This window comes from Pinus tabuliformis, chromosome 6 (assembly GCF_031772625.1).
Source record: "Pinus tabuliformis cultivar Carrire ecotype Pingquan chromosome 6, CPIR1, whole genome shotgun sequence".
In the NCBI taxonomy this organism is placed as follows: domain Eukaryota; kingdom Viridiplantae; phylum Streptophyta; class Pinopsida; order Pinales; family Pinaceae; genus Pinus; species Pinus tabuliformis.
In genome coordinates, this window is record NC_142292.1 from 2,017,230,843 (window position 1) to 2,017,254,216 (window position 23,374).

The 23,374-nt window shown below is 38.6% G+C and overlaps 1 protein-coding gene across 6 annotated transcripts in view; it reads right to left on the reverse strand.

The window, feature by feature from the left end:
* Window positions 1-211: 211 nt before the first annotated feature.
* Window positions 212-23,374, reverse strand: part of LOC149267342 (putative serine/threonine protein kinase IREH1) — a 183,057-nt gene continuing 159,894 nt past the window's right edge. For 5 of the 6 annotated variants that reach the window (XR_016260744.1, XR_016260737.1, XR_016260728.1 and 2 more), the window contains 5 exons: window positions 1,650-1,706; window positions 1,373-1,546; window positions 1,196-1,267; window positions 847-1,022; window positions 212-718 (listed from right to left, as the gene is read on the reverse strand). Coding sequence is in view for 1 of the 6 variants with exons in the window: in XM_089432281.1 (XP_089288407.1) it covers window positions 702-718; window positions 956-1,022; window positions 1,196-1,267; window positions 1,373-1,546; window positions 1,650-1,706 (387 nt within the window). In the remaining 5 variants the exon portion in view is untranslated. The remainder of the gene's footprint in view (window positions 719-846; window positions 1,023-1,195; window positions 1,268-1,372; window positions 1,547-1,649; window positions 1,707-23,374) is intronic. The other variant, XM_089432281.1, reaches the window with a different exon arrangement.

The following is a 23,374-nucleotide window of genomic DNA, read 5'->3' on the forward strand; positions in this document are numbered from 1 at the left end:
GCCGAAGGGTAGATCCGACTAACCTACAGTATTATCAATTTAGACATCAACCACACCCTCATAGATCTTGAATGAAACAAACACAAGCAAGCATCTTTTTTTGCGTTTACTTCAAGCTCAGTGACCTCAGCAATTCATAATGGTTTTCCTTTTAATTCAAACTCAGTGGCCTCAGCAATTCATAATGGTTTTCCTTTCAATTCAAACTCAGTGACCTCAGCAATTCATAATGGTTTTCCTTTTAATTCAAACTCTCTTCTTATGCATTGCATAAGATAAAATGTTGCCATCTTCAGCCACAAGTCATTTTGATTTTGGCTTGAATAATATTTTCATGCACACAACTCGAAGCAACAAAAAGTTCCCAACAGTAGAACAGGCATGTAATGTATACAGACGTACTAAAACAAGTTAGTCTACACATGAATGCCACTTGGCATGCCAGGACATCGTGGCCAAATTGATCAGTTTTTGCCTGATCATAGAAGCAAGAAAAAAGACACTCGGCATAGTTTTCAAATGACCTCAAATTTACAAAACCATTACATGGCACATAAAATAGTGTAAAAATGCTTTGATTGATTCGCAACAAATATACAACTCCAATATAGCTGTGCCTAGGCCAACTTCCTCATGCATGATCGTGCAGTTCGCATCATAGGGCAATTCTATGGCTCCGTGACTTCTTACTACTGATGCTCTCATTCATGGAACAAATCTGTAGAGGCCGAGGCAACCAAAGAATAAAAACAATTATCAGGTGAAATAACATGCATGTATGATTCTGCCTCATAGCAGGAGAACTGCTCACTAGATAGTTCATAGACTTATCATTATATCTCTTACATTTACATATTGTACATCGAGTAACCACAGGTTCTGACGACTTGCAAATGACCTCCTTCAGTTTACCAGATGGTAAACGTTTAAGCAATTGAGGAATGAGAATCAGAACCTTTCGGAGAATCCTTCCCACTTATTGTCAGCAAATCATAGTTGATGGATGCCAGTTGTGACAAGTTCTGCACAAATGGATAGAGAATGAAAACAGCAATGAAAAGATGTTGCCAAAAGCTGATATAAAATGTCAGATTAAAGAAATGAGAGGTTAGGAATCTTTTGTAGTGTTTAAAATACTTTAGAAACATGTTTCCTTATACTAATAACATAAATCAGAAGAGGAGCATTTTTAGACCTTGAATGAGAAATTGCTGAAGGAGTAATTCACAGATGGTGTATTATCAAACTTTGCCAAGCCTTCATCTATCTGTTTAAAGAAAGCAGGAATCATTACATTAACAAACCAAATAATTACATATCCATCAAAGAATCATATAAAATACCAGAGAAATTTAGCTATGAAGACTCTTACCACTTCATCAGGGCCATTGATGAAAGAACTACTGCTCCCACTGCTGCTGTCACAATCGCTAATGTCTTCAAAATTGTTAGCTGAATAAGCATTTCCTTCCGATGAATTCCACATGTATCGAGAAGTGAAATAACTTGTATCCAAAGCTCCATCTGAGGCTGGAACGAAAGCTGCCTGTGAGAAAAATGACTAGTTTAGTATTTACATAAAGCTTGAAGATGTGTGAACAGTAATTCTAAAAGAACAAAAGATACCCCCATATTATATAGACAGTCACCTTCTGCCTTTGTAGCGTGTCCCAATTAATGTCCTTGAAATATGGGTGTCTCTTCACCTGCAAAAAGCCGGAAGTGCTATTTACTACCATAGAAAGGCATGTGCAGCCAGCATAGTAAATCTATTGCTTCAGAGTATAGACTCAGAAATACCAAACAGGTGCATAAAATCACTATTTAATGCTACTTGGAAAATTTTGATATTTAAGGCTACTATAACTGCTATAATTGCTATAACTATTATAACTACTCTAATTGCTATTTAATACTACTAAGAAGATTTCCAATCCATGTATTATGGAGAAACATGTTAGGAGCAAAATTACAGTAACCATAAAGGCTAAGTCACCTGATTCATGTTGTAACTTGTATTCGGTGACTTTGAAGTTCGATAAAAATCGATAGTAAAAATTTTGGGGATAAAATTCAGCGTTAAGTTAAACATATTACAAAGATTGAAAATTAACTATATAAAATAAAATTCAACATTCTCCATAAACACAATATATAAATATTACTGTCCGATTTTTATAACAATTTTGTAGAATTTTAAGTACTTTAAATTTAAAACAAAAGTAAGTTATTATAAAACTATGATGAATATTCAGTATTATAGTTATATAATAATAATAATAAATGATTTTTATTTAAATATGCAAAAATCAAAAATCAAAAAATCAAAAAAAATAAAAAAATAAAAAAAAAATATATATATATAAGACAATTTTAAACTAATATATTTTAATGTGAGTTAATTAATATATTCATCATCGTTAGGATGAATGCGAGTTCATTAATATATTTACTTATGTCCTGAACCATTATCGTTATCGGCATCCGTCAAAAACAAAAGTACAAAAGAGCATGCTTGGAGTCCGAATGTTACAGGAAGATATAACATGACAAAGATGCATAAAATGTTTGTGTTTTAGTTGATTTATTTGTTGTTTCTGTTGTTATGAATACGTATAATTATAATAAAGAAAAAAAAGGAGTATTTTCTGAAGTAGAATGAAAGTCTTTAACGCATCCACGAAGAACTCCCACGTCTCTCGTCCCAACCATTGGCTGCAACTGCACATAATAGACATCATTTCGTGCCATCTAATCTCTGCACATCCATGCCGGCTAGCTTCGGCTGAGGAGCGAAATACTGCTCGTAAATCGAAACCGCAAATAATTATTATGAAAATAAAGGGCAACTTCCTTACCGCCTATGCATGGCTCAAATCGATCCGTTTGGCCCACAATCTCCGAATTCTTCAACAAGAGTTTCATAGATTTTTCCATGTTCAAGTATGGCTTCAAGTACGGATTGAGGTTCGCGGCGAACTCAACCGAATATATTCAAATTTGGAATTATGGATTAGGTTCGGTGAATTTCAATCTTGGAGGATAATATTCCCCAAACCTGGTGACTTAGCATAAAGGCATAATACAGTAAAATACATTATACTTTGTATATGGAAATTCATTGGGTCGAACAGTGTCGCAGGTTCATTATGATGAGAACTTACAAATATCTCCTTATTAGATTATGAAGCTACTCCATGCCTTCCTTACTAGACTCCAAAGTTTTAGCTAAGTTAACGGTTAGCAAAGGCAACACCCACTAAGGACAGTTGAATATGTTGCAAACGTTATGCTAAGTTGATGCCTTCAGTTTTCCTCTGATCTGCAACCAAGCTCTGATACCGTGTTGAATTTTCTAAGTCTAATTGTTAGAAAATTAATCTATATTCTGCTAGTTTATTTCTTCTACTTGTTTAAATTCGAACAAATTATTTAATACATTTAAATACCGAAATAAACACAATACAATCATAACATATACAGATCATCAACTGAAAGAAAAAAAGCACACAAGTGACACCGTTGTTTTTGGACAAATGTCCTCGAAAAAACCCGATGCGGGAAAATCAATGCAGCTATTCTGAGGGTTATATTGTTATGCAATCTATCTGAGTACAACAAGGTGCATAATCCAACTCACCCGACAGAGAAAAATACACGGCAGCAATACCTCTATATCCGGAAACAAGTATTCAAAAAACTTGTCCCACGAAACCCTCTCCGACACAATTGAAGCTCAGCGCTGGCCCTTATGGCCTCTACGTCAGCCTCCTACTGATCAGCGTCCCAAGACCCCCCGCGTCAACCCTCTGAGGCATTGCGCAGCCTCTAAGAGCCTCTACATCACTCCCTTTGCCCTCTACGTGGATGACGTAGTCTCTATAGGCTTTGCACTGCCTCTACTAGGCTCTGCGTAGCCTGGACTGACTGCGGCTCTCACTCTCTCTGCTTCTGTGTTGGTCTCCCGGTATTGTCCCCACCTGTCTGGCTCGTACTCACTGCCCCTCACTGCTAATCACTAATTCAACTTTGCTTAGCAACCCCACTCTAGCAAAATGAATGATTAATCACTCTGGTGTGTTCTCCAACTGACCCTCAAGCCTCCTCTTAAACTTTTCTTGTTGGTCCATCAACGGCAGAGATTAAATCCCTAATTAATGGCTAAGATTAGATTTGGCTTGATCCATGACTTTTGGAACCTTCTAACCCAGTTTTATATTAATACCCATTAATATTTTGTATTTCCTAAGTTTAGACTTAGGAACTCCATTAAAAATATTAATTATTTTAATATCTCCCAAATCGGATACAACCTCTCCAAACCATTTCTGGGTCTTGGAGATCTCATGTGCTTTAGCCTCTCCACCAATTTTCATGGCTAGAGCATATCCGATGCTACCACAAATCAACAATGAGTTTCTTGCTCATTGAAATAGGTCTAGCACATGTCAAAGTGCTATAGGTGAGTCAAAGAGTCAAAAGAACAATGTTGAAGGCCTTAAGGGTATGTTACATTATGTATATTTGTGTATAAAAGTCAAAGAAGACACCTCCAAGAAAAGTCAAGTCTCCTCCAAGCAAAGACACCATCAAAAGAAGCAATGGCACCATTAAAAGCACCTATCGCAGCAAAGAAAGTCAAGTCGGCCTAAAAGAGGGACAGTCCTCTATATATAGAGGTTGTCCACTCCTCTAAAGATAGCGAAGATCATCTCTGAAATCAACGAGCAAGTGCAATCAAATAAAAGGTGGAAAAGTCGAGTTTAAGGGAGCCTCTAGAGCAACGAAGAAGGAGGAAATATAACCGAAGTATAAAGGACTGTTTTAGGGTGAATTGCAGCCACACGTGCGAGGAATAGAAGGGTTAACTGCGATCACTACAGCAGCAACATTAAAGTTGCTCATCTATCATTGTTTGGGCTTCAAACTAGGCCTACTAGGCCTCCTACACAAGCAAAGAAGGAAGGACCTCAAGCGAAGGAAAAAGAAACCATAGAACATCAACAGGAACTCTCACACGTGCGAGTATTACGGCTGCAGTGTTGTCACACTAAGCCTACCATTATACATCAAGAAGGGGCTCGATTGATCAAGAGAAGGAAGGAGTATTCTTAGTTAAAGGAGATCACTAAAGATAAGCATCTCTTCTAGAAAGACTACTATTCGCAGAAGGAAGGAGTATTCTTAGTTAAAGGAGATCACTAAAGATAAGTATCTCTTCTAGAAAGACTACTATTAGCGGAAGGAAAAACGAAGTGTCGGAAGAAGGTGGACAAGTCCCAGGAAGACATAATACAGAGAAGAGGAAGGACTTGACTTGTGTTTGGAGGATCATCTAGTCAAGGGTCGAGGGTTTGGCATTGATCAAGAAAGAAGCTTCAATAAGAGAAAACTTATCAAAGGGTTTTCCTCTCAAGAGAAGAGAGGTTTTGGCCCTGGCAGAGAGCCAACATCTTGTGTTCTTGCTTTATGTTTTGATAGCAATTTGATGAAGAGCACACATATGCATTAATAGGCAAAGAAGAAGATTAAGCTAACAAAGACAAATTGTAAAAATACTTCACAAATTGTTATCTTGTCAAGAAGAATCACTCTACACCTCATTGCCCTAGATTCTTCATCAGAAATTGCAGGCAGAAAGGAAATTTTACAAGCCATGAAAGAGAGTGGGTATGATGACTTTGAGATTCAAGACTCCTCTTCTATCCCTTCCACCAATGACCCCTTTCACAATGTTCCTCCTGCTCTTAGGTCTTATCACCAAGGCCAACAATCTAAAGGAACAAAGAGGATGAGCATCCAGAGTTATTTCTCATCCTATGCCATTGTTGCCTCTGCTAATCCCACTTCCTCTCAACCAAGTCTAACTCAATGTCAACCCACTCTGGATGACCATAGGGAAGAGCAATGCAAAGAATCTTCATTTCAATACATGGCTAGATGGTGGCATGATGGAAATATCCCATTTAATGTTGCCCACTCACCTTATTACCAAGTTATATGGGACTCTGTTATAGCTTCATGAACGGGCTTCAAAGGCCCTACTGTGCATGACTTGAGCAGAGCTCTTTTGAAAAAAGAGATTTCTTCCATTGATGAGTATTTGACTAAATATAGAGAGTCATGGTTCAAAATAGGTTGTTCGATCATGTCAGATGGATGGACCAATGGAAAAAACCACACTATCATTAATTTTTTTGTTTCTTGCCCTCAAGGAAACATGTTATTGAGATCAATTGATGCATTTGATAAGGTGAAGGATGCAAACCTTCTATTTGAACTTGTGGGTGACATTATTCAGCAAGTGGGGGAGCAGAATGTTGTGCAAGTCATCACAGATAATGCCTCAAACTATGTTCTTGCTGGAAAGATGTTGGAGTCCAAATATAAGACCATATTTTGGACTCCATGAGTTGCACATTGCATAGACCTCATGCTTGAGGAACATAGGCCAAGTGGAGTGGGTAAATGTTGGAAACATTAAGAGGGAGGTAAATCAATATTTCTTAGTAATTAGCACTTTATTAATCATTTCCAAACTATTAGTTAATCTTCAATTATTATTATTGTTGTTCTTCAAATAATCATAAACAATAATCAACAGTAGACAACACCATACAACAATGCAAAAAAAAAAACAAAAGACACAGAGATTTTTTAGTGGAAAACCCCCTCCGAGTCAAAAACCATCAAACACTTCTTTAGTAATTTTCTTATCCTCCTCTTTAAAAGAAAAATAATTACATCAAATTTTCAGCCACAATTGAAGGAGCCTCCAACCCCTTAATTTACAGGCTACAACCTGTAGGACGCTACTACACACTAATAACCTACTACAATCAGTAGGATGTCCCAACGCGCTAACGAGTGCCCCAACACCCTATTTACAAGTTTCTATCAGAAGGATGCTTCGTCACCCTATAATTTATCAACCCCAACTGAAAGGACACCACAACGCCTACCACATGCCCTAGCACCACCCTGTTGCCCTAAAGTGTTCTCAGGCTAGAACCTGAAGGTGACTCCAATCACCTGCCTTGCACCACCTTGCCACCCTTATCATCAGGCGGACCACGTTTCACAATTTTCAAACTAGATCCTCCTGTGCTCTGAATCAATATAAGAAACTTGTAATGAAGATAACGTTGCACTGCTCAATATGTATATCATGTCAAGTCCTGGACTTGCACTGTTGATCAATGCACAATCTTGCTTAAACTACGCAACCCTACTTAATCTGACCACTGCATTGTTGAACCATAGATTACTGCACAATATTGTTCAATTGATCACTACCCAAGTTGTACCCGACCAATCAACCTACAATGGTTATTATAATGCACTTCTTATGTAAGAATAAGCATCATATGCTCATACATCATGTTGTCACACTATACCAAGCTCATAATGCTGCAAACATCTGGAACTACTATCAAATAATGGCACAAACCCAAGTATCTCAAGCTAGGCCCAAGGAGGGCTATCAACATATGTGTAAACATTGTTGCTCAGATAGTCAATGCCTTGGAGCCATCATCAGTCAAATATATAATTGTCCAATGAGGTTGTCATAAAACAACTGTAATATTGTTACATAACATGCTTTACCAATTTACTAAGGCAAGGTTGAGACTAATTGTCAACTCAATGTGTTAAGTCAAAGTCAAAACAATTGTCAACTCTAAGTGTAAACTCATTGTTCCAATATATGAGTCAAGTCAATAGGTCATGTCAAAGTCATGTAATTGTCTCACTAATGTGTCAAGTCAAGGTCAAGATATTATCAATGTCAATGTGTTACTTTTTGTCCCATCACATATAGTCACATCATTTGTTAACATTTTATCACTAGATATAGATAGTGCAAATCTGAATAGGCTCTCAAGAGAGGTGTCACTAGGTTCTACCCACTATTGTTCAAGGTGACATATCAAGCTTGTTGTCGTATAGATGATTGCTATGACATTATAGTATTTTGTAGAGACAATTATGTAATAAGCCCATAGAATTTTGTCGTGACAATTATGTAATTATGTATTATAGAATATCTCTAAGTCAATAAGCTTTATGGACCAGATGATGTCTTGAAGGTGTATGTCGCAACAATATGTGCCTCTCATGCAAAAATGTCTTCAACTTCAGCAAGTCAAGTGAATGATGATTTGGTACTTCTAATTCAACTCAACAAACTCTCAATAAAATACTTTAGAACACGATCAATGTTTATCAACCATATTCGTTAATATTAGTCAATTTCAACCCTCTGATTTTGTCAGACGCAATCTTCAAACTTCAAAACACCAATGTCAGATGGTGATGATACTTTTGATGAAATATTCAAAGTCTAAGCTTCAGTTTAAACCCTTACTAGATGTGAAGAGATTGTCGATCAAGGCATCCTTCGTAAAAGAAATAAATGAACTTCACGTCTTGAAAGACCTCATCGATGCTTCAAAAAGATTCAAGTATGTGTATGCAACAGTGAAGATGAATAGGTTTTGGTGACATTAACATAGATCAGTGTGATGTCAATCACAATTTTCCTTTGTTAGGGCCACATGTTTATATATATATATATATATATATCAATTTTGTCAGATAGACTTTAAACCATTCTTTGAACGAGTTCCTTGAATAAATTTCCGAGGATTTTTATCAAAAAAGGCATTCAATTTTCATCCCTTATTTATTGCTTCAGTATTTTGCTCTAATCCATGCCACAGACTTTTATTCTTGAGTTGACGATCACATATAGAGCTTAACCCAGATTAGTGTTTTACCAAATGTATGGGTTGCGTAGGGCTTTCAAATGGCAAAGATTGATCTTCAGAGTTGCTTGCAAAAGTGTGTTTAAGAGATAGATGTTTGCAAACAAATTAATATACAAGATCCTTGTGTTCATACAATAAGGACGTCAACCCTGGAATATGGTATCTCAAGAAAGATTTGAGCGACTCATCAAAATAGAGTGTCGAAAATATTCCAAAATAAAATATTGGACTGGTGTTTTGATTCTGACTAGATTTGCAAAGAATTCACATACAAGTAGACCAACATTAAGATGTTCAAGCCCAAAACTTGATGCCCTAGTACTACCCTTGGAACTTAGTGCTCTAATAAATGCTTTGACTACGTGCTCGAAGGTATACAACAAAGGTTTAATGGGATGGCTGAGGTGTTGTACAAGCCAAACGATACCCAATCATCACTCAAGTGAGGACAAAACCATAATAAAAGACTTACATCAAAGAGTTGAGTGCAAGAGTGATGATATGCCCTAATGAAAGCAAAGAAAAAAAAGATTCCCTAGCCACAGAGAGGTCCAAACCTCGGACTTCCTTAGACGTCCTCAACATGCCGAAAATTTCAAAGAGATATCTAAGTTTGTTTTTGTGTGACATTCATGTCATTTGAAGGAGTGAGATTTTTCTTTTATAGTGTTTTGTAGGGACTTCACAAGATAGGAGTTGAAGGAGGACTAGACACCTCTTTAGGGACATAGACTTCTTTTTAAGATGTTGACTATGTTTCGAAAATCCTTAGATCAATGTATTATGGTATTTTGGAGAGTCCTTGCTTAATGAATGTTGGAGGAAACTTTAGGATCTTTAATTATTTTGAAATATTTAATAATTTATTTTATTTTTTTATAACATGCTCTGCCTTAAGCTTTACTAAAATTTGAAGTCAATGATTGGCTTAGTGCATATGGTCCTACCTAGTTGTGAAATCAATGATTGGTTTATTGTCTTTGGTTCTTGAAGTTATTCAACTTATACACAATGAGATTACGGCGAAAATTATTGTTATATATTGACAATCGTAGGTGAATTAATGATAAGATGTCATGTCACAACCCTTTGGGGTTTTAGCCAACAAAGTTGGGTCTTCAACTTCAAATGTGAAATTTATCAAACAGGGAGGCCCCTCAAGGTGTTCCACATACCACTAGAAACATCTTTCCAAGGAGAATCCAATGACGTGGATCTCCAAGCCAAACTCAAAGATTTTCCACTTCAAAAACCCTCGACAAAATCGAGTTACATCCTTAGTCCAAGAAACCCAAACCCTAGGACTTGGGTTTTCAACCATCCATCAGTGGAGTTGCAAACTTGATGTAATCCGACAATCATTAGGAAGCATTCATTAACAAATTGACATCAGTGATTGGTGTGTTTAGCCAAAGTCAAACCCAGTCAGGTAAGTTTGGCAAAAACTTAGCAAAGATGGAAAGATATGTGGATCAACCAAGTAAGCAATTCCAATTTCTTTTTCTTTTAAAGTTCAATTGTTTACAAGTTTACAATTCAAATTGTCTATAAATACTTGTAAATAAGTAACGAAATGAACTAAGTTACTAATTAATGTCTTTTTCTTTGCAGCACATTGGTGGGAGTCATTTGGCCGCCAATGTCCTCAATTGGAAAAGTTTGTAGTTAGAGTCTCAGCCAAACTTGCAGTGCTTCAAGTTGTGAGCGCAATTGGCCTGTTTTTGAGTGCATATACGAGAAGAAGAGAAACCGTTTGGAACAAAAATGGTTAAATGATCTTGTCCTCGTGCAATACAGCCTTCGACTAAGGCGCAACCAAATGATGAGCAGAAGACCTGATCTAGATCCCATTGTGTTGGACAATATTGATCCAACATCAGAATGGGTGGAGGACACTGAAGATCCCGAGTTTGATGTTGATTTTGACATTAACATGGCATTAGGGGGGTTGATCCCAATGCAAATTTCGTAGCGCCATCAGAACCACAATTAGTAGCCGCATCAAGCAAAGGCAAACAACCAGTGGAAGGCACTAGTCGTGCAGCTCGACCAACTCATGCTTCCATTAGGTCCAGTGCAATTGTTATTGGAGCTACTACTAAGGTTGCAAATGAGGTTGAGGCATCCTCCAACTCTGATCCAGATGATCTTTATGTAGCTCCTGTTGATGATCCTATGTCTAGTAGTGGTGATCAGTTTGATCATGATGAGGAATGATCATGTCGATCACTGATATATACCTGTAGAGACTAGACTTGTAGTCTTGTAGTAGGTCAATGGCCCCATAGATTGTAGCATTGTTTTTGGACTTTATAGGTCATTGAGAGGCTCATTGCTTATGAATATTTTCGATGATATGTATTGCACTCGATGCCATTTTGATATATTCACCTTTACAGGGTACATAGATGAGAAAACTTTGCTTATTTTGTCTCTATTAGGTTTGGAATCATGGTTTTATATCTTAAAAATAGTTTTTTCATTAAAAAATAATTATTCATGTATTTTTTTTAAAATGGATTCATTGAGATCTAACCAATCCCGATTTAACCGATTCCTGTTTAGAACCCGGTTTATTAGGTGGACCGGTCTAGTCACCGGTTTTTAATATTATGCTTCACCTAGCATTAATTATCATTATCATCAAATAAAATAAATATTCATCACATGAACAATAATCAACGCCATTCAACAATGCACAAACATCAAGATAGTAGACAACAGATTTTTAGGTGGAAACCCCTCCAGGACAAAAACCACCGAACACTTCTTAATATTTGTCTTCAATGAAATGTACATTGATATTTTCAGCTCCAACTGAGGGAGGCTCCAACCCTATAGGATGCTCCAACGCCATAATTTGAGAGCTAATTTGAATTAACATTCAAAATATTTTCGAGTAAAACCCCTTGTTGATGTTGTTTTAATTTAAATTTTGATGCCCTCAACAAGATTTATTAGCCACAAATATTTTAATTTATTTATATTAAGAAGCCCTCTTGGCTTCATGATTTGGCCAGTTAATAATAAGTTGCCACATCAACAACATTTGGGGATATTGACCAAAATATGGGATTTTGACCTTAGACCATGGAGATTGTATTAAAGTTTACTTTCTTAATTTAATGTACTTTAGGCCAACCTATAATGTCATGCCACAAAATCTCCCTTCGGGGATTTTGCCCACAAATTGGGTGCTTCATCTTCAAACAGGCATAACTCCCAAACCATGAAGGCTCTCGTGGAATGCAATATACCATTGGAATCAGCTTGACGAGGAGCATCTAATGACGATGATCTAGAGATCAAATTCACTGATATTCATCCTCAGAAACCTCAACAAATGGGGGGCTACGTTTCCAAGCATCCTTCCATTGGAGCTTCAAACTAATGTAATCTAGAAAATAAATTAAGAGCATTCAATAACAAATGTTGACATCAATGACAACACCATTCAACAAAATGTACTCCAACAACCCCTCTTAATACAAAATATCATTTTTCCTATTTTAACCCTCGTCAATACAAATGTTGAAGAAAAAAATTGGGAACACAATTATTCCACATGTTTACAAAAACATAATGACTTTCAAATTCTTAATTCCTAGTTACCCCTCTTTGTGACAAATATGGAACCCTCGTAGGTGCCCCATCATGTTGTCCTCATAGTCATCCAGTTAGAATTCCCAAATTAATTTAATTCTCTAAGTCCCCTAGGCGTCTATCCATGCTAAAGAAGCCTTCCTATGGCCCCCCCATTTTGGAAAAACCATTGCTCAAAATAAGAAACCATCATTTTCAATTTTGTACCATCATGCTCATCTTCCCCATCAAATATACTCTCAACCTTTGATTCACTAGGACAAACTTTTAACTATCTTGTGGGGATAAGCTCTCTATCTCATCATACTTTCGCCATTTATTGAAACTCTTAGCCAATTCAATACTCAACACCAAACTCTTGCAAGAAGTTAGAACCTTTCATATTTTCACGACAACCATAGCTTGATTTAACAACTGAAGTTTAATAAAAATTCTTGTTGGGAAAGCATTCACTCTGTACTAAAAAACAATCAAAGGTTTATATAAAGTGCATGATAACCAAGCCATGGGCAAAATCCCTACTCTACCTTGTGTCTACAAACAGACAAAAGCCATCTAAATTTTTGTTGCCACATCGTCGTTTTGCAAGTCTTCATGTCTATGTTTTGAGAATATTTGTTTGACAATCTATATTAAATTTATTTGCTTCTCATTACACATATTTGTTTCTACTCTCTAATCCAAATCGTTGCTTTTGAAAATTTAGAGTTATAACTTCACAAAAAGCCAATTTTTAAAATGCACGCATAATCATTGTGCATTGACTAATTGTTTGATTGTTGCTTGTAGGAGCATTGTGCTTCTTCACAAGTTATATCAATATATTGTGCACACTTAACATGCCCCAATAACTAAGGCATATCAATTATATTGTTGCAACTACCTTTTATTGCACATGAAGGTTCACACTCTATTTGTACTCTTGCCCTAGTAGATCTACAACTCTAGATTCATTGCTCCAAAAATAAAATCTAAATAATAATCTCCCACCTAAAATGTTTGCAATTTGTAGTTGTCACATATATCTGTAACCAGAATAAGTCATCATTTGTCAATAAATCCATCATATGCCCTCAAAATTTACGTTATGGCTTACCCTTGTCTGGAAACATTGTGAATACCACAAGAAAATTCAATATTGCATGTTTGCATGTTGTCAGGATGGTGTGTGTCTGTCACTTTTTTGTCTATGTGAGTATGGTTGTGTGTCTATTAGGACTTTGTTGCTTGCATGTTGTTCTTTGTCAAGTTCTTCCATTCACTGCATAATTGTCACATGTTCTATGTGTGGGTATGGTTGCTCTTCTCTCCTGCTCAGTTTGACATTATTCTTCATCTCATTGCATATAAGGGTTTGGAGTCTGCAACATCTCCATAGGTTTGCTTCATGCAATTGGCCCACCCTTAAGTATGGCCATTAGCTATTTTTCTCTCTACATCGTCAAGATGATCTACATCAAGGCACTCTACTTCACGTCATCAGGACACCTCCTATCTCCCCAACTTCAAAATCTTAAAAATTGTGCTTCAAAACAACTAGAGGTATAACCTAGACATTAATTCACATTAACTTGAATATAACCTCACAATCATCAAAATACATTGCTTCTAACACCCCTGTAATATTCCCATACCATAACAGTGCCTTCAAGGTTCCTTGGCCCTACACTGATACCCATGATTGGTTATTGGATACTCATGACTATAAGAGAGAACTAGATGTAAGGAGCCTGTGTTTATTAATGAAGAATCATTTAGAGAATGTAATGGAATACTTTTTACTTGTACATTGGGTAGTTGTGCTAATTAATTGATATAACTACCATCACTTAACTCTAATCACATAAGCCAGAAAAACATTACTTCTTGTGAAAGTAACTTTGGAGAAAACAGGAAGTTATCTTTACTTTCTAAGTCAATCTCTCTGCAAGCCCATTCACCCCATCTATAGCCGAACCTTTGCCATTCCACATGGCCACCCAACAAAGGGGGTTGCAAGCATTCAAGGTTAAAAGGCACCGAACAACAAGGGTACAAAACATTCCAACTAGAAATCGTCGATAACGATTAGTGAAGCACCATCTATGCCATGGAATTTGGACCAGTCCCTCCCCAAAGCAGTCAACACGCCCAGGTATGAAATGAAGACTTCAAGAACTAACGATTTCATGAACTACATGAGGGCTCATGCCATCATTGGCAGGTTCCTAGGCCTATGGCCAATGGAAAAGGACCTGGCCTTATGGACAAATACCCACTACAAAACCAAAGGTAGATTGACCAAAAATTGGGCTATAAAGGTTTTTTTACTGTCATCTTTGAAAATCAATCTGACCAAGAAAAAGTCTTTAAGGAAGGACCTCACTTCTTCATGTTTGCAGGTCTTTACTACCATTACTAGATGGATCATTTTAACACTGAACAAAAAGATTTCAGTTATGCCCCTGCTTGGATTCATTTATATCTCTATCGTTAGAGTATTGGCACGAAGAAACCCTAGAGCATACAGAATGCCATTGGCTTCTTCATCAAAATCACTTAAGCTACTAGACTATGTCGCTATACTACCTGCACTCGCATCTATGTCTACATGGACATTTATGAACTCATCCTTGCCTCAGTTCACCTCTGACATAATGAGAAACCCTGAAACCAGCCTCTAGACTAAGAACATATCCCTTTTCGTTGTTGTAAATGTCATGAACATGGACATCTCTTCAGATATGCCCTCTCGATCACCCCCAAAAATTTGGCTCTAAAGCAAATAAAGATGTTAAGGGCTATTTGAAAGCCCCCTCTCGTCGACACTCAACTCGCATGCAACAACTATCTAATCCTGCTCATATTCCCACCAAGAACTAGTATCCAATCTTAGACAATCCTGAGCCTTCCACCCAAATTTCTCCTCCGTCCTCTTCAATTCCTACCAACCATCCCACCTTGAAGACCATCTCCTCAGAGGATGAGTAAGACAACAACAATAAAAGGAGACTCCAGGACACTCAAGCAGATATCTCACAAAGTGAGACTAAAAGGCTCATAGACAATAAAGACCTTGAGGAACTGGACAACACAGAAATGGAAGGCAATCATCGATCTCCAAAAGATCGTGGATGCATGCAAAAAACAAGACCTACAAGTGATTCCTCGTGACCATATTCAATTGGTAGAACAAGCCCATTAGCGAAAGAAAAATGCCCCCACAAAAGGACATGGAACCATTATAGCCACCTCAAGTCTTGGTGTAGCTTGCATCAAAACCAGGCCATATAAAAAAACAGAGAAGGAAGATAAGAAAAAAGGCAGTGTTACCCACCATTTTGTGGGTGATATCCCTAGGAGAAAATTTATCTCCAAGACGGTCCTCAACCGGCAGCCAGTAGCCCCTTACAACCACCAACTAGCTCGATGTCCCATTTCTCCACCACTTGAGCCAACCATGTGGTCCCTCACCCATTTGTTAGGATCGTATGTTTGAAGGTGGCCCTCCTAACAGCTGAACCTAAAGTTATGCCTTGTCATTTGGTAATTGAGTATTGTATTTTGCTTATCATAGATACTTTTGGGCATGGATTAATGGGGGGATTCAGCGAAAAGAGTGAGCTAGGTCTATGCCCTCGTCCCCTAGACCTCTTTTGGATGTTAACCTTGGACTTTAGTCTCGTGGGATCTCTTTTATTGACCATTGGGCTTTAGGGATGGTACTACATGGGAAACCCTGATTTTGGTTGTGTGGTCTCGTTCCCTCATTCACATATATCTCTCCCCTTCCATTCATTATAACCCCATTCATCATTTCTCCTACCTGGGTCGACATTCCTCCACTGGGTCCACAGAGGGTTAGCCTTCCCCTTCCCTTTGCCCACACCTTGGGTTGGGCCTAGAATAATGCCCCGGATGTTGATGCAGCGGAAAAGAAAAGTAAAAGCATAATTGTCCACATTCAACAAAAAAATGTACCACAAAATGCAAAAGATGGTCGAGACAAACACATTTAGCACATGGGTTAAAGCCAATACATGAGCTCTACCCCTTCATCATGGTCATCACCATGGTTCCAATAGACCCTAGACGAGCGTTCTTTATCAGTCAAGAACACATGATTGTCCCAACCCCTGGTACGCAATGAATCGTCATACCTTAAAGGGGATATCCATTGTTATATCTTACACATCATGCTCTTATCCCCTGAGCCCCAAGTAGTTAATTAAAAAAATCATAAAAGGCAAAAGGCATGTAAAGAAGGGTGGAAAAATGAAGGTCATGGCACCTCATGTACCAAGATTGCTCCCTCCTATACATTATATACACAAGTATGGGCTTCCCTTTTATTAGCCACCCTTGTACCCGAGCATGTGGCCCAGGGTTGCCCCTTTCATTCCCTACTTCATTCTTCTTTTTATCACATGCCACCACCCTTTAAAGGATTTACCTTAGGCATACTATCCCCTTTAAAAATAGAAACCACCTAATAGGATACTTGGTTAACCCCATTTGGAGCATAAAGATATTAGCACATGCCAAAGCACACTATGGAAGGGCATGCCATTATGAAGTGCCCACCTATTGTCCATGGTTTGTAAGCTCTTTACTCAATTTCCTTTGATTACTTGTTGTACTGGAAGGCTAGGGGATGCATTCGATCTTATGCAGCATTGCAGATGGTCTCCATTTTGGGTTTGGTCTCCCTATACAGGGTCCTAACCCTCCAGAGGGCTACATCGGCACATGTAGGGTGTGTGTTGAGAGCGATCGACCTCCACAGCAGTAGACAGTGCTCCATGGATCCGCAAAGATGTTCAGAGATTGCTCTAGATTGACCAATTAGACAAGGAAGATTCACCTGGTTCACCATGCCCAGTCGGCCCAACAATTGTACAATGCACTTGGCAAATGACCCAAGACATGTATGTTGATGTGGCATCACTTAAACCATCATTTGAGCCCTTACAAATGGTCTATAGGCATCTTCGACTTCGAGACCCATGAGGTCACTTATGTGCCCTCACACCCATTGGGAGCACCACAGGTTTACTATTTGAAGAACAAGGGGCTAAAACAGTGCGAACAACGCATATGGATTTCCAATGAATTAATTAATCATGAGCAAGCTAAAGCTCAATAATAATACAGAGATATTTACAATAATAGAAACATCAAGTTTCTATGTAGAATATGGAAACAATTAGTTTCATCTAAGAAACTGCTAAAAGAATAAAAATAGCAACAGCTAAAAGAATGAGCATTAAATACTAAATAGGAATAGGAATATTCTAATACCCTCCCTTAATGCTCAATCTATTTACAACACCAATAGACCCTTTGAATTTTACAAATTTATCGGGACCAAGAGGCTTGGTGAAAATGTCGGCGGGCTGCTCTGTTGTGGGAGCATATTGCAACTGAACTGAGTCGTCTTCAACAAGCTGGCGAAGGTAGTGGCAATGAGTTTCCACATGCTTTGTACGTTCATGAAAGACTGGATTCTTGGCAAGTTTGAGCACTCCCTGATTATCACAAAACAAAGAAGTAGGCCCTGTCTGGGAAACATGCATATCTGCAAGCATACGTCGAAGCCAAACTGCCTCACAGGATGCCTTAACTGCTCCCCGATACTCTGCTTCTGTTGAGCAGAGAGCCACTGCCTGTTGCTTCTTACTAGTCCAAGTAACAGCACCGGATCCTAGACTAAACACATACCCAGCTGTAGATTTACGGTCATCAACCGAACCGGCCCAGTCAGAATCAGTGTAACCACTGAGTATAGGTTTGGAACTTCGAGTGTATAGGAGACCATAATCAGAAGTGCCACGCACATATCGTAGCACACGCTTTGTTGCTTTCCAATGATCAGCTTTAGGAGCTGACATGAAGCGGGAAATGTAGCTTACTGCAAAACTAATGTCAGGTCTGGTAGCAGTAAGATAGATGAGACTGCCCACTAATTGCCTGAATAAAGTTTCATCCACAAGGGGAGAGGATGATTGTGCTGAAAGTTTGAGCCCTGGTTCCATAGGAATCGTGGCCGGTTTGCAATCCTGCATTCTGAACCTGTCCACAAGATTTTTGGCATACTTGGACTGAGAGAGAAAGATCTGATTTTCAGTCTGCCAAACTTCAACCCCCAGACAGTAATGAAGAAGTCCCAAGTCTGTCATCTCAAAAGTTCTGCATAAATCTTGTTTGATCCCATGGATCAAATGTGCAGAGCTGCCAGTAATGATAAGGTCATCCACATAGACAACCACAAACAAGATATCATCACCAATATGCTTGATATACAGGTTTGCATCAGATGGGCTCCGCTGAAAACCCTGATCTGTCAGGTACTGATCAATTTTCATGTACCAAGCCCGAGGAGCTTGTTTCAATCCATAGATTGCTTTAGCTAACCGACACACTTTCTGTTCTTGACCAGCAACCTTGAATCCTGGAGGCTGCGTCATGTAGACTTCTTCTTGGAGATCACCATTTAGGAAAGCACTCTTTACATCCATCTGATGAACTTTCCAATTGAACTGAGCTGCTAGGGCAAGGACAAGCCTTATGGTACTCATCTTGGCTGTAGGAGCAAAAGTCTCCTCATAGTCGATGCCTTCCTTCTGTGAGAACCCTCGAGCCACAAGACGAGCTTTATACTTGTCTATGGTTCCATCAGCTTTGTATTTCACTTTATACACCCATTTGCAGCCTATGGGCTTTTTCCCTGCAGGAAGATCAGAAAGTGTCCATGTGTGATTCTTCTGAAGACTCTGGAATTCGACTTCCATAGCCTGTTCCCACTCAGATGTACCCTTAGCCTCTGAATAGGTTTGAGGCTCAAAAATACTATGTAGGTTAGCCATAAGAGCAAAATTGACTGTAGACCGTTGTCTGTTCTTATGTCTAGAAGTTCTACCTTCAAGGAGCTCATCATCCCGGAGATCACCAATGGTTTTAGCCCACCATTTAGGCCGAAGAGTAGAAGAACCAATATCAGGAGTAGAGGAACCAATATCAGGAGGAGGTGGAGAAGACTCAAGAACAATAGGGGCCGCAAGAGGAGGGTTATTTTCTGGAGGAAGCTCAGATAGAGTATTATCAAATACTGATGCTACATCATCCCTCCCATCAGGTGGACCGACCGAAAGAAGAACACTGTGAGGCTGATCCTCAGAACACTGCTCAGAAGAAGAAGACTGAAAGAATCCTCTGTCTTCATCAAATACTACATCCCGACTGAAGCTAAGACGACCAGTGGCTATATCTATCAGCCTACAGGCCTTGTGATGATCATTGTACCCTGTCATCATGAGTTTCTGAATTTTGGAATCCAACTTAGAGCGCTTAGCAGCTGGAATCCAAACATATGCAACTGAGCCAAATACTTTGAGATGACTGATCTTAGGCTTACGGCCAGACCAAACCTCTTCAGGAGTCTTCCCTGTAACAGCCTGAGTGGGTGATCGGTTAAGAAGGTAAACAGCAGTAAATACTGCTTCAGCCCAGAATCTGTTTGGAACACTCCTGTGTTGTAACATGGAACGAGCCATTTCAACAACCGTGCGGTTGCGACGCTCGACAACACTGTTCTGCTGAGGAGTGTAGGGTGTGGTTAACTGACGTTTGATGCCATGAATATCACAGAAGTTGGCAAAAGCTGAAGAACAAAATTCCCCCCCCCATTGTCGGTCCTAAAAGTCATGATGTTACAGCCAGACTCTTTTTCAACTAAGGTTTTAAACTTCTGAAAGGTACTAAGTGCATCAGATTTATTTTTTAGAAAATAAACCCACATCTTTCTACTGAAATCATCTACAATAAGTAAAAAATATTTGCAAGCAGTGATAGAAGCTGTATTCATAGGACCACAAATATCAGCATGAAGTAACTGGAGTACCTTAGATGCGCGCCAAGATTCTCCATCCTTGAATGAAGACCGATGTTGCTTTCCCGCTTGACAGGCGCCGCATACCCCCAACTGCTGAGTCTGAATATCAGGTAATCCTGACACAAGTCCCTCCCGAGCAGTGTTGTTAAAATCGCGATAAAATCGCGATTTTATCGGAAAATCGCGATTTTTTCCCTTTCCCGCTTAAATCGCGATTTTTATACCAAAAAATCGCGCCTTTTTTTTTATACCGATTTTTTTCGGAAAAAAATCGCGTTTTTTTTTTAAAATCGCGATTTTTTCTAAAAAATCGCGATTTTTATGGAAAAAATCGCAGGTTGTCGGGGCAGCGGGCTTTTAATAGGCAAAAAACGATTTTTTTTATTTCATTATGCTGTCTGCGCGCGGAGGAGGAGAAGAAGAGCTGAGGGAGAGGAGCTGAAGGGTTTCCGTCGAATTTGGGAGCGAATCCAAGTGGTTTTAGGAGAAATCCAAGACAAGATCACCAATTTGTCCATAAAAAAGGTATGTAGATTAATTTTTTTTTGTTTTGCTTCTATAAAAACTTTGTTTTACATTGTTTTTCAAGAATTTTTTGTAATTTTTCATTGATTTGGGATGGGTAATTTGTTATGACTATGAGAACCAATTTTTTATTTTTATTATCTCATTTTTTTTAAACATTGTTTATTTTTTTTTAATTTTCATTGTTTTTTGGCATTTGCCATTGGCATTTGGTTGGGTAACTTGGGTTTGGAAATTGGGATTTTGGAAATAATTAACTTGTAATTTTGTGAATGCTAAATTGTAATTTGTATTATGTAATCCTAAATTCCTATTTCCTAATCCTTATTTTTCCATAGGTTTGCAAATTCAAAATTCAAAAACAAACATGCCAAGGAAATTGGATCCTTTCTAGGAATATGGTGAACCTAAAACTCCGAATGATAGACAAAACTTGTATTGCAAGTTGTGTGGAAAGGAGATATTCGGGGGGGTGTACAGGTTGAAGTTCCACCTTGCACAAATCCCTGGACATGATGTGGGGCCCTGTCTAAATACAACTGCTGAAATTATCCAAAGAGCCATGAGAGCATTGGGAGAATTAGAGCACACTAGAGAGGCCAAAGAAGAACTCAAAAGGCAACTAAAAAGGTCAGCTGAAGGAAGTGGGCCAAGTGGCACTGGTTCTACTGCAGCGCCAGTCAATCCGGTAGCTGCATCATCATATTTTGTTCCTCGAACCACACCTGGTTCACAACCAACTATTGGTTCAATGCTAAAAAGAACTGAAAAAGAACAAGCTGACAGGTTGATGACAAAATTTCTCCTCTGGAGTGATATTCCTTTCAGCATTATAAGGAATAATCCATTTTTCCAACCTACTGTTGATGCTATTGCCAGTGTTGGCCCGGGGTACAAAATCCCTTCTCTTCATGATTTCAGAGGCCGGCTTCTTCAAGATGAAAAGCGTGACTGCACCCAAAGATTGGAGGATTTTAGGGCATCATGGGCACAAACAGGATGCACTGTTATGTCAGATGGTTGGACTGACCAAAAGGGGAGAACCCTTATAAACTTCTTGGTTAGTTGTCCCAAGGGGACTATGTTTATCAAATCTGTTGATGCAACTCATCAAATCAAAGATGCAAGAACTTTATGTGATTTGCTGGATGTGTTTATTTTGGAGGTGGGTGTAGAAAATGTTGTCCAAGTCATAACGGACAATGCTGCAAATTATGTTGCTGCTGGTAGAATGCTTATGGACAGGCATCCTACTTTATTTTGGACACCTTGTGCTGCCCATTGTATTGATTTGATGTTAGAGGACATAGGGAAAATTCCCTTTGTCAAAGAGATTGTTGACTCATCAAAAAGCATCACAAAATTTATTTACAATCACACATCTGTGCTTAGCTTGATGAGAAAATGCACCAACAACAAAGAGTTGGTGCGCCCCGCCATTACACGGTTTGCGACGAGTTTCATATCTCTTCAATCCCTCTTGAATTCTATGTGGGATTTGAAGAGAATGTTTCTTTCAGAGGAGTGGCGTGCTTCGTCAATGCGCCGCAAACCAGAAGGAGAGGCCGTCTGCAGACTAGTTTCATACCAGGAAGACTTCTGGGCGGGAGTGCAGGAGGTGTGCGCTGTTACAGAACCTTTGGTAAAGGTTCTTCGGTTGGTTGATGGTGAGAAGCCCGCAATGGGCTATTTGTATGAAGCCATGGACAGGGCCAAAGAAGCCATTCGGTCCTACTATGATGATAAGGGAGATGATGGGTTTCAGAGACAACTCCTTCTATGGGAAGTCATTGATGAGCGATGGAACAACACACTCCATCGTCCCATTCATGCTGCTGGGCTTTTCCTGAACCCTGCATTTTCTTATGCATGTGGGTTTGATTTTGATGTTGAGGTCGTGGAAGGATTATTAACCTGTGTCCAGAAGATGGTGAGATCTCCAGAAGAACGTATAGAGATCTCTAGACAAATTGAGACATATAAGATGTCAAGTGGCACATTTGGCTTTGAGATGGCTGTCACTGATAGGACGATTAAAATGCCAGGTATTTTTTAGTTTGTACTTTGTAACTTTGTTTCAAATTTCATTGTCTCTTCAAATTCCATTTTTTTCTTATGTTTATTTAAAATTTTATTTGTAATTTTGTTGTAGACGCATGGTGGAAGATGTATGGTGTCAAAGTACCCCTTTTGCAAAAGCTTGCCGTACGCATCCTCAGCCAAACATGCAGCTCCTCAGGATGTGAGCGCAATTGGAGTGTATTTGAAAAAATACACAACAAGAAGCGCAATAGGTTAACACTTAAACATTTAAAATATTGCAAATTTCCAAATAAATTTTTGAATTCATTAAAGTTTTAAACAATATTTTTTTATAATATTAATTATTAATTATTATTTCATGAACTTTGTACAGGTTGGAGTCCCATAGACTTAATGACATGGTCTATGTCTACTACAATCTTCGATTGTGGGTGAGACAACTAGAGAAGACACCTGATACGGAAGCCATCTCATTGGATGGGATTGACACCACTGCTGAATGGAGGGTTGAGACCGAGAGGCCTCTCATGGATCCCACTGATGATTGGTTAGTGCAGGATGA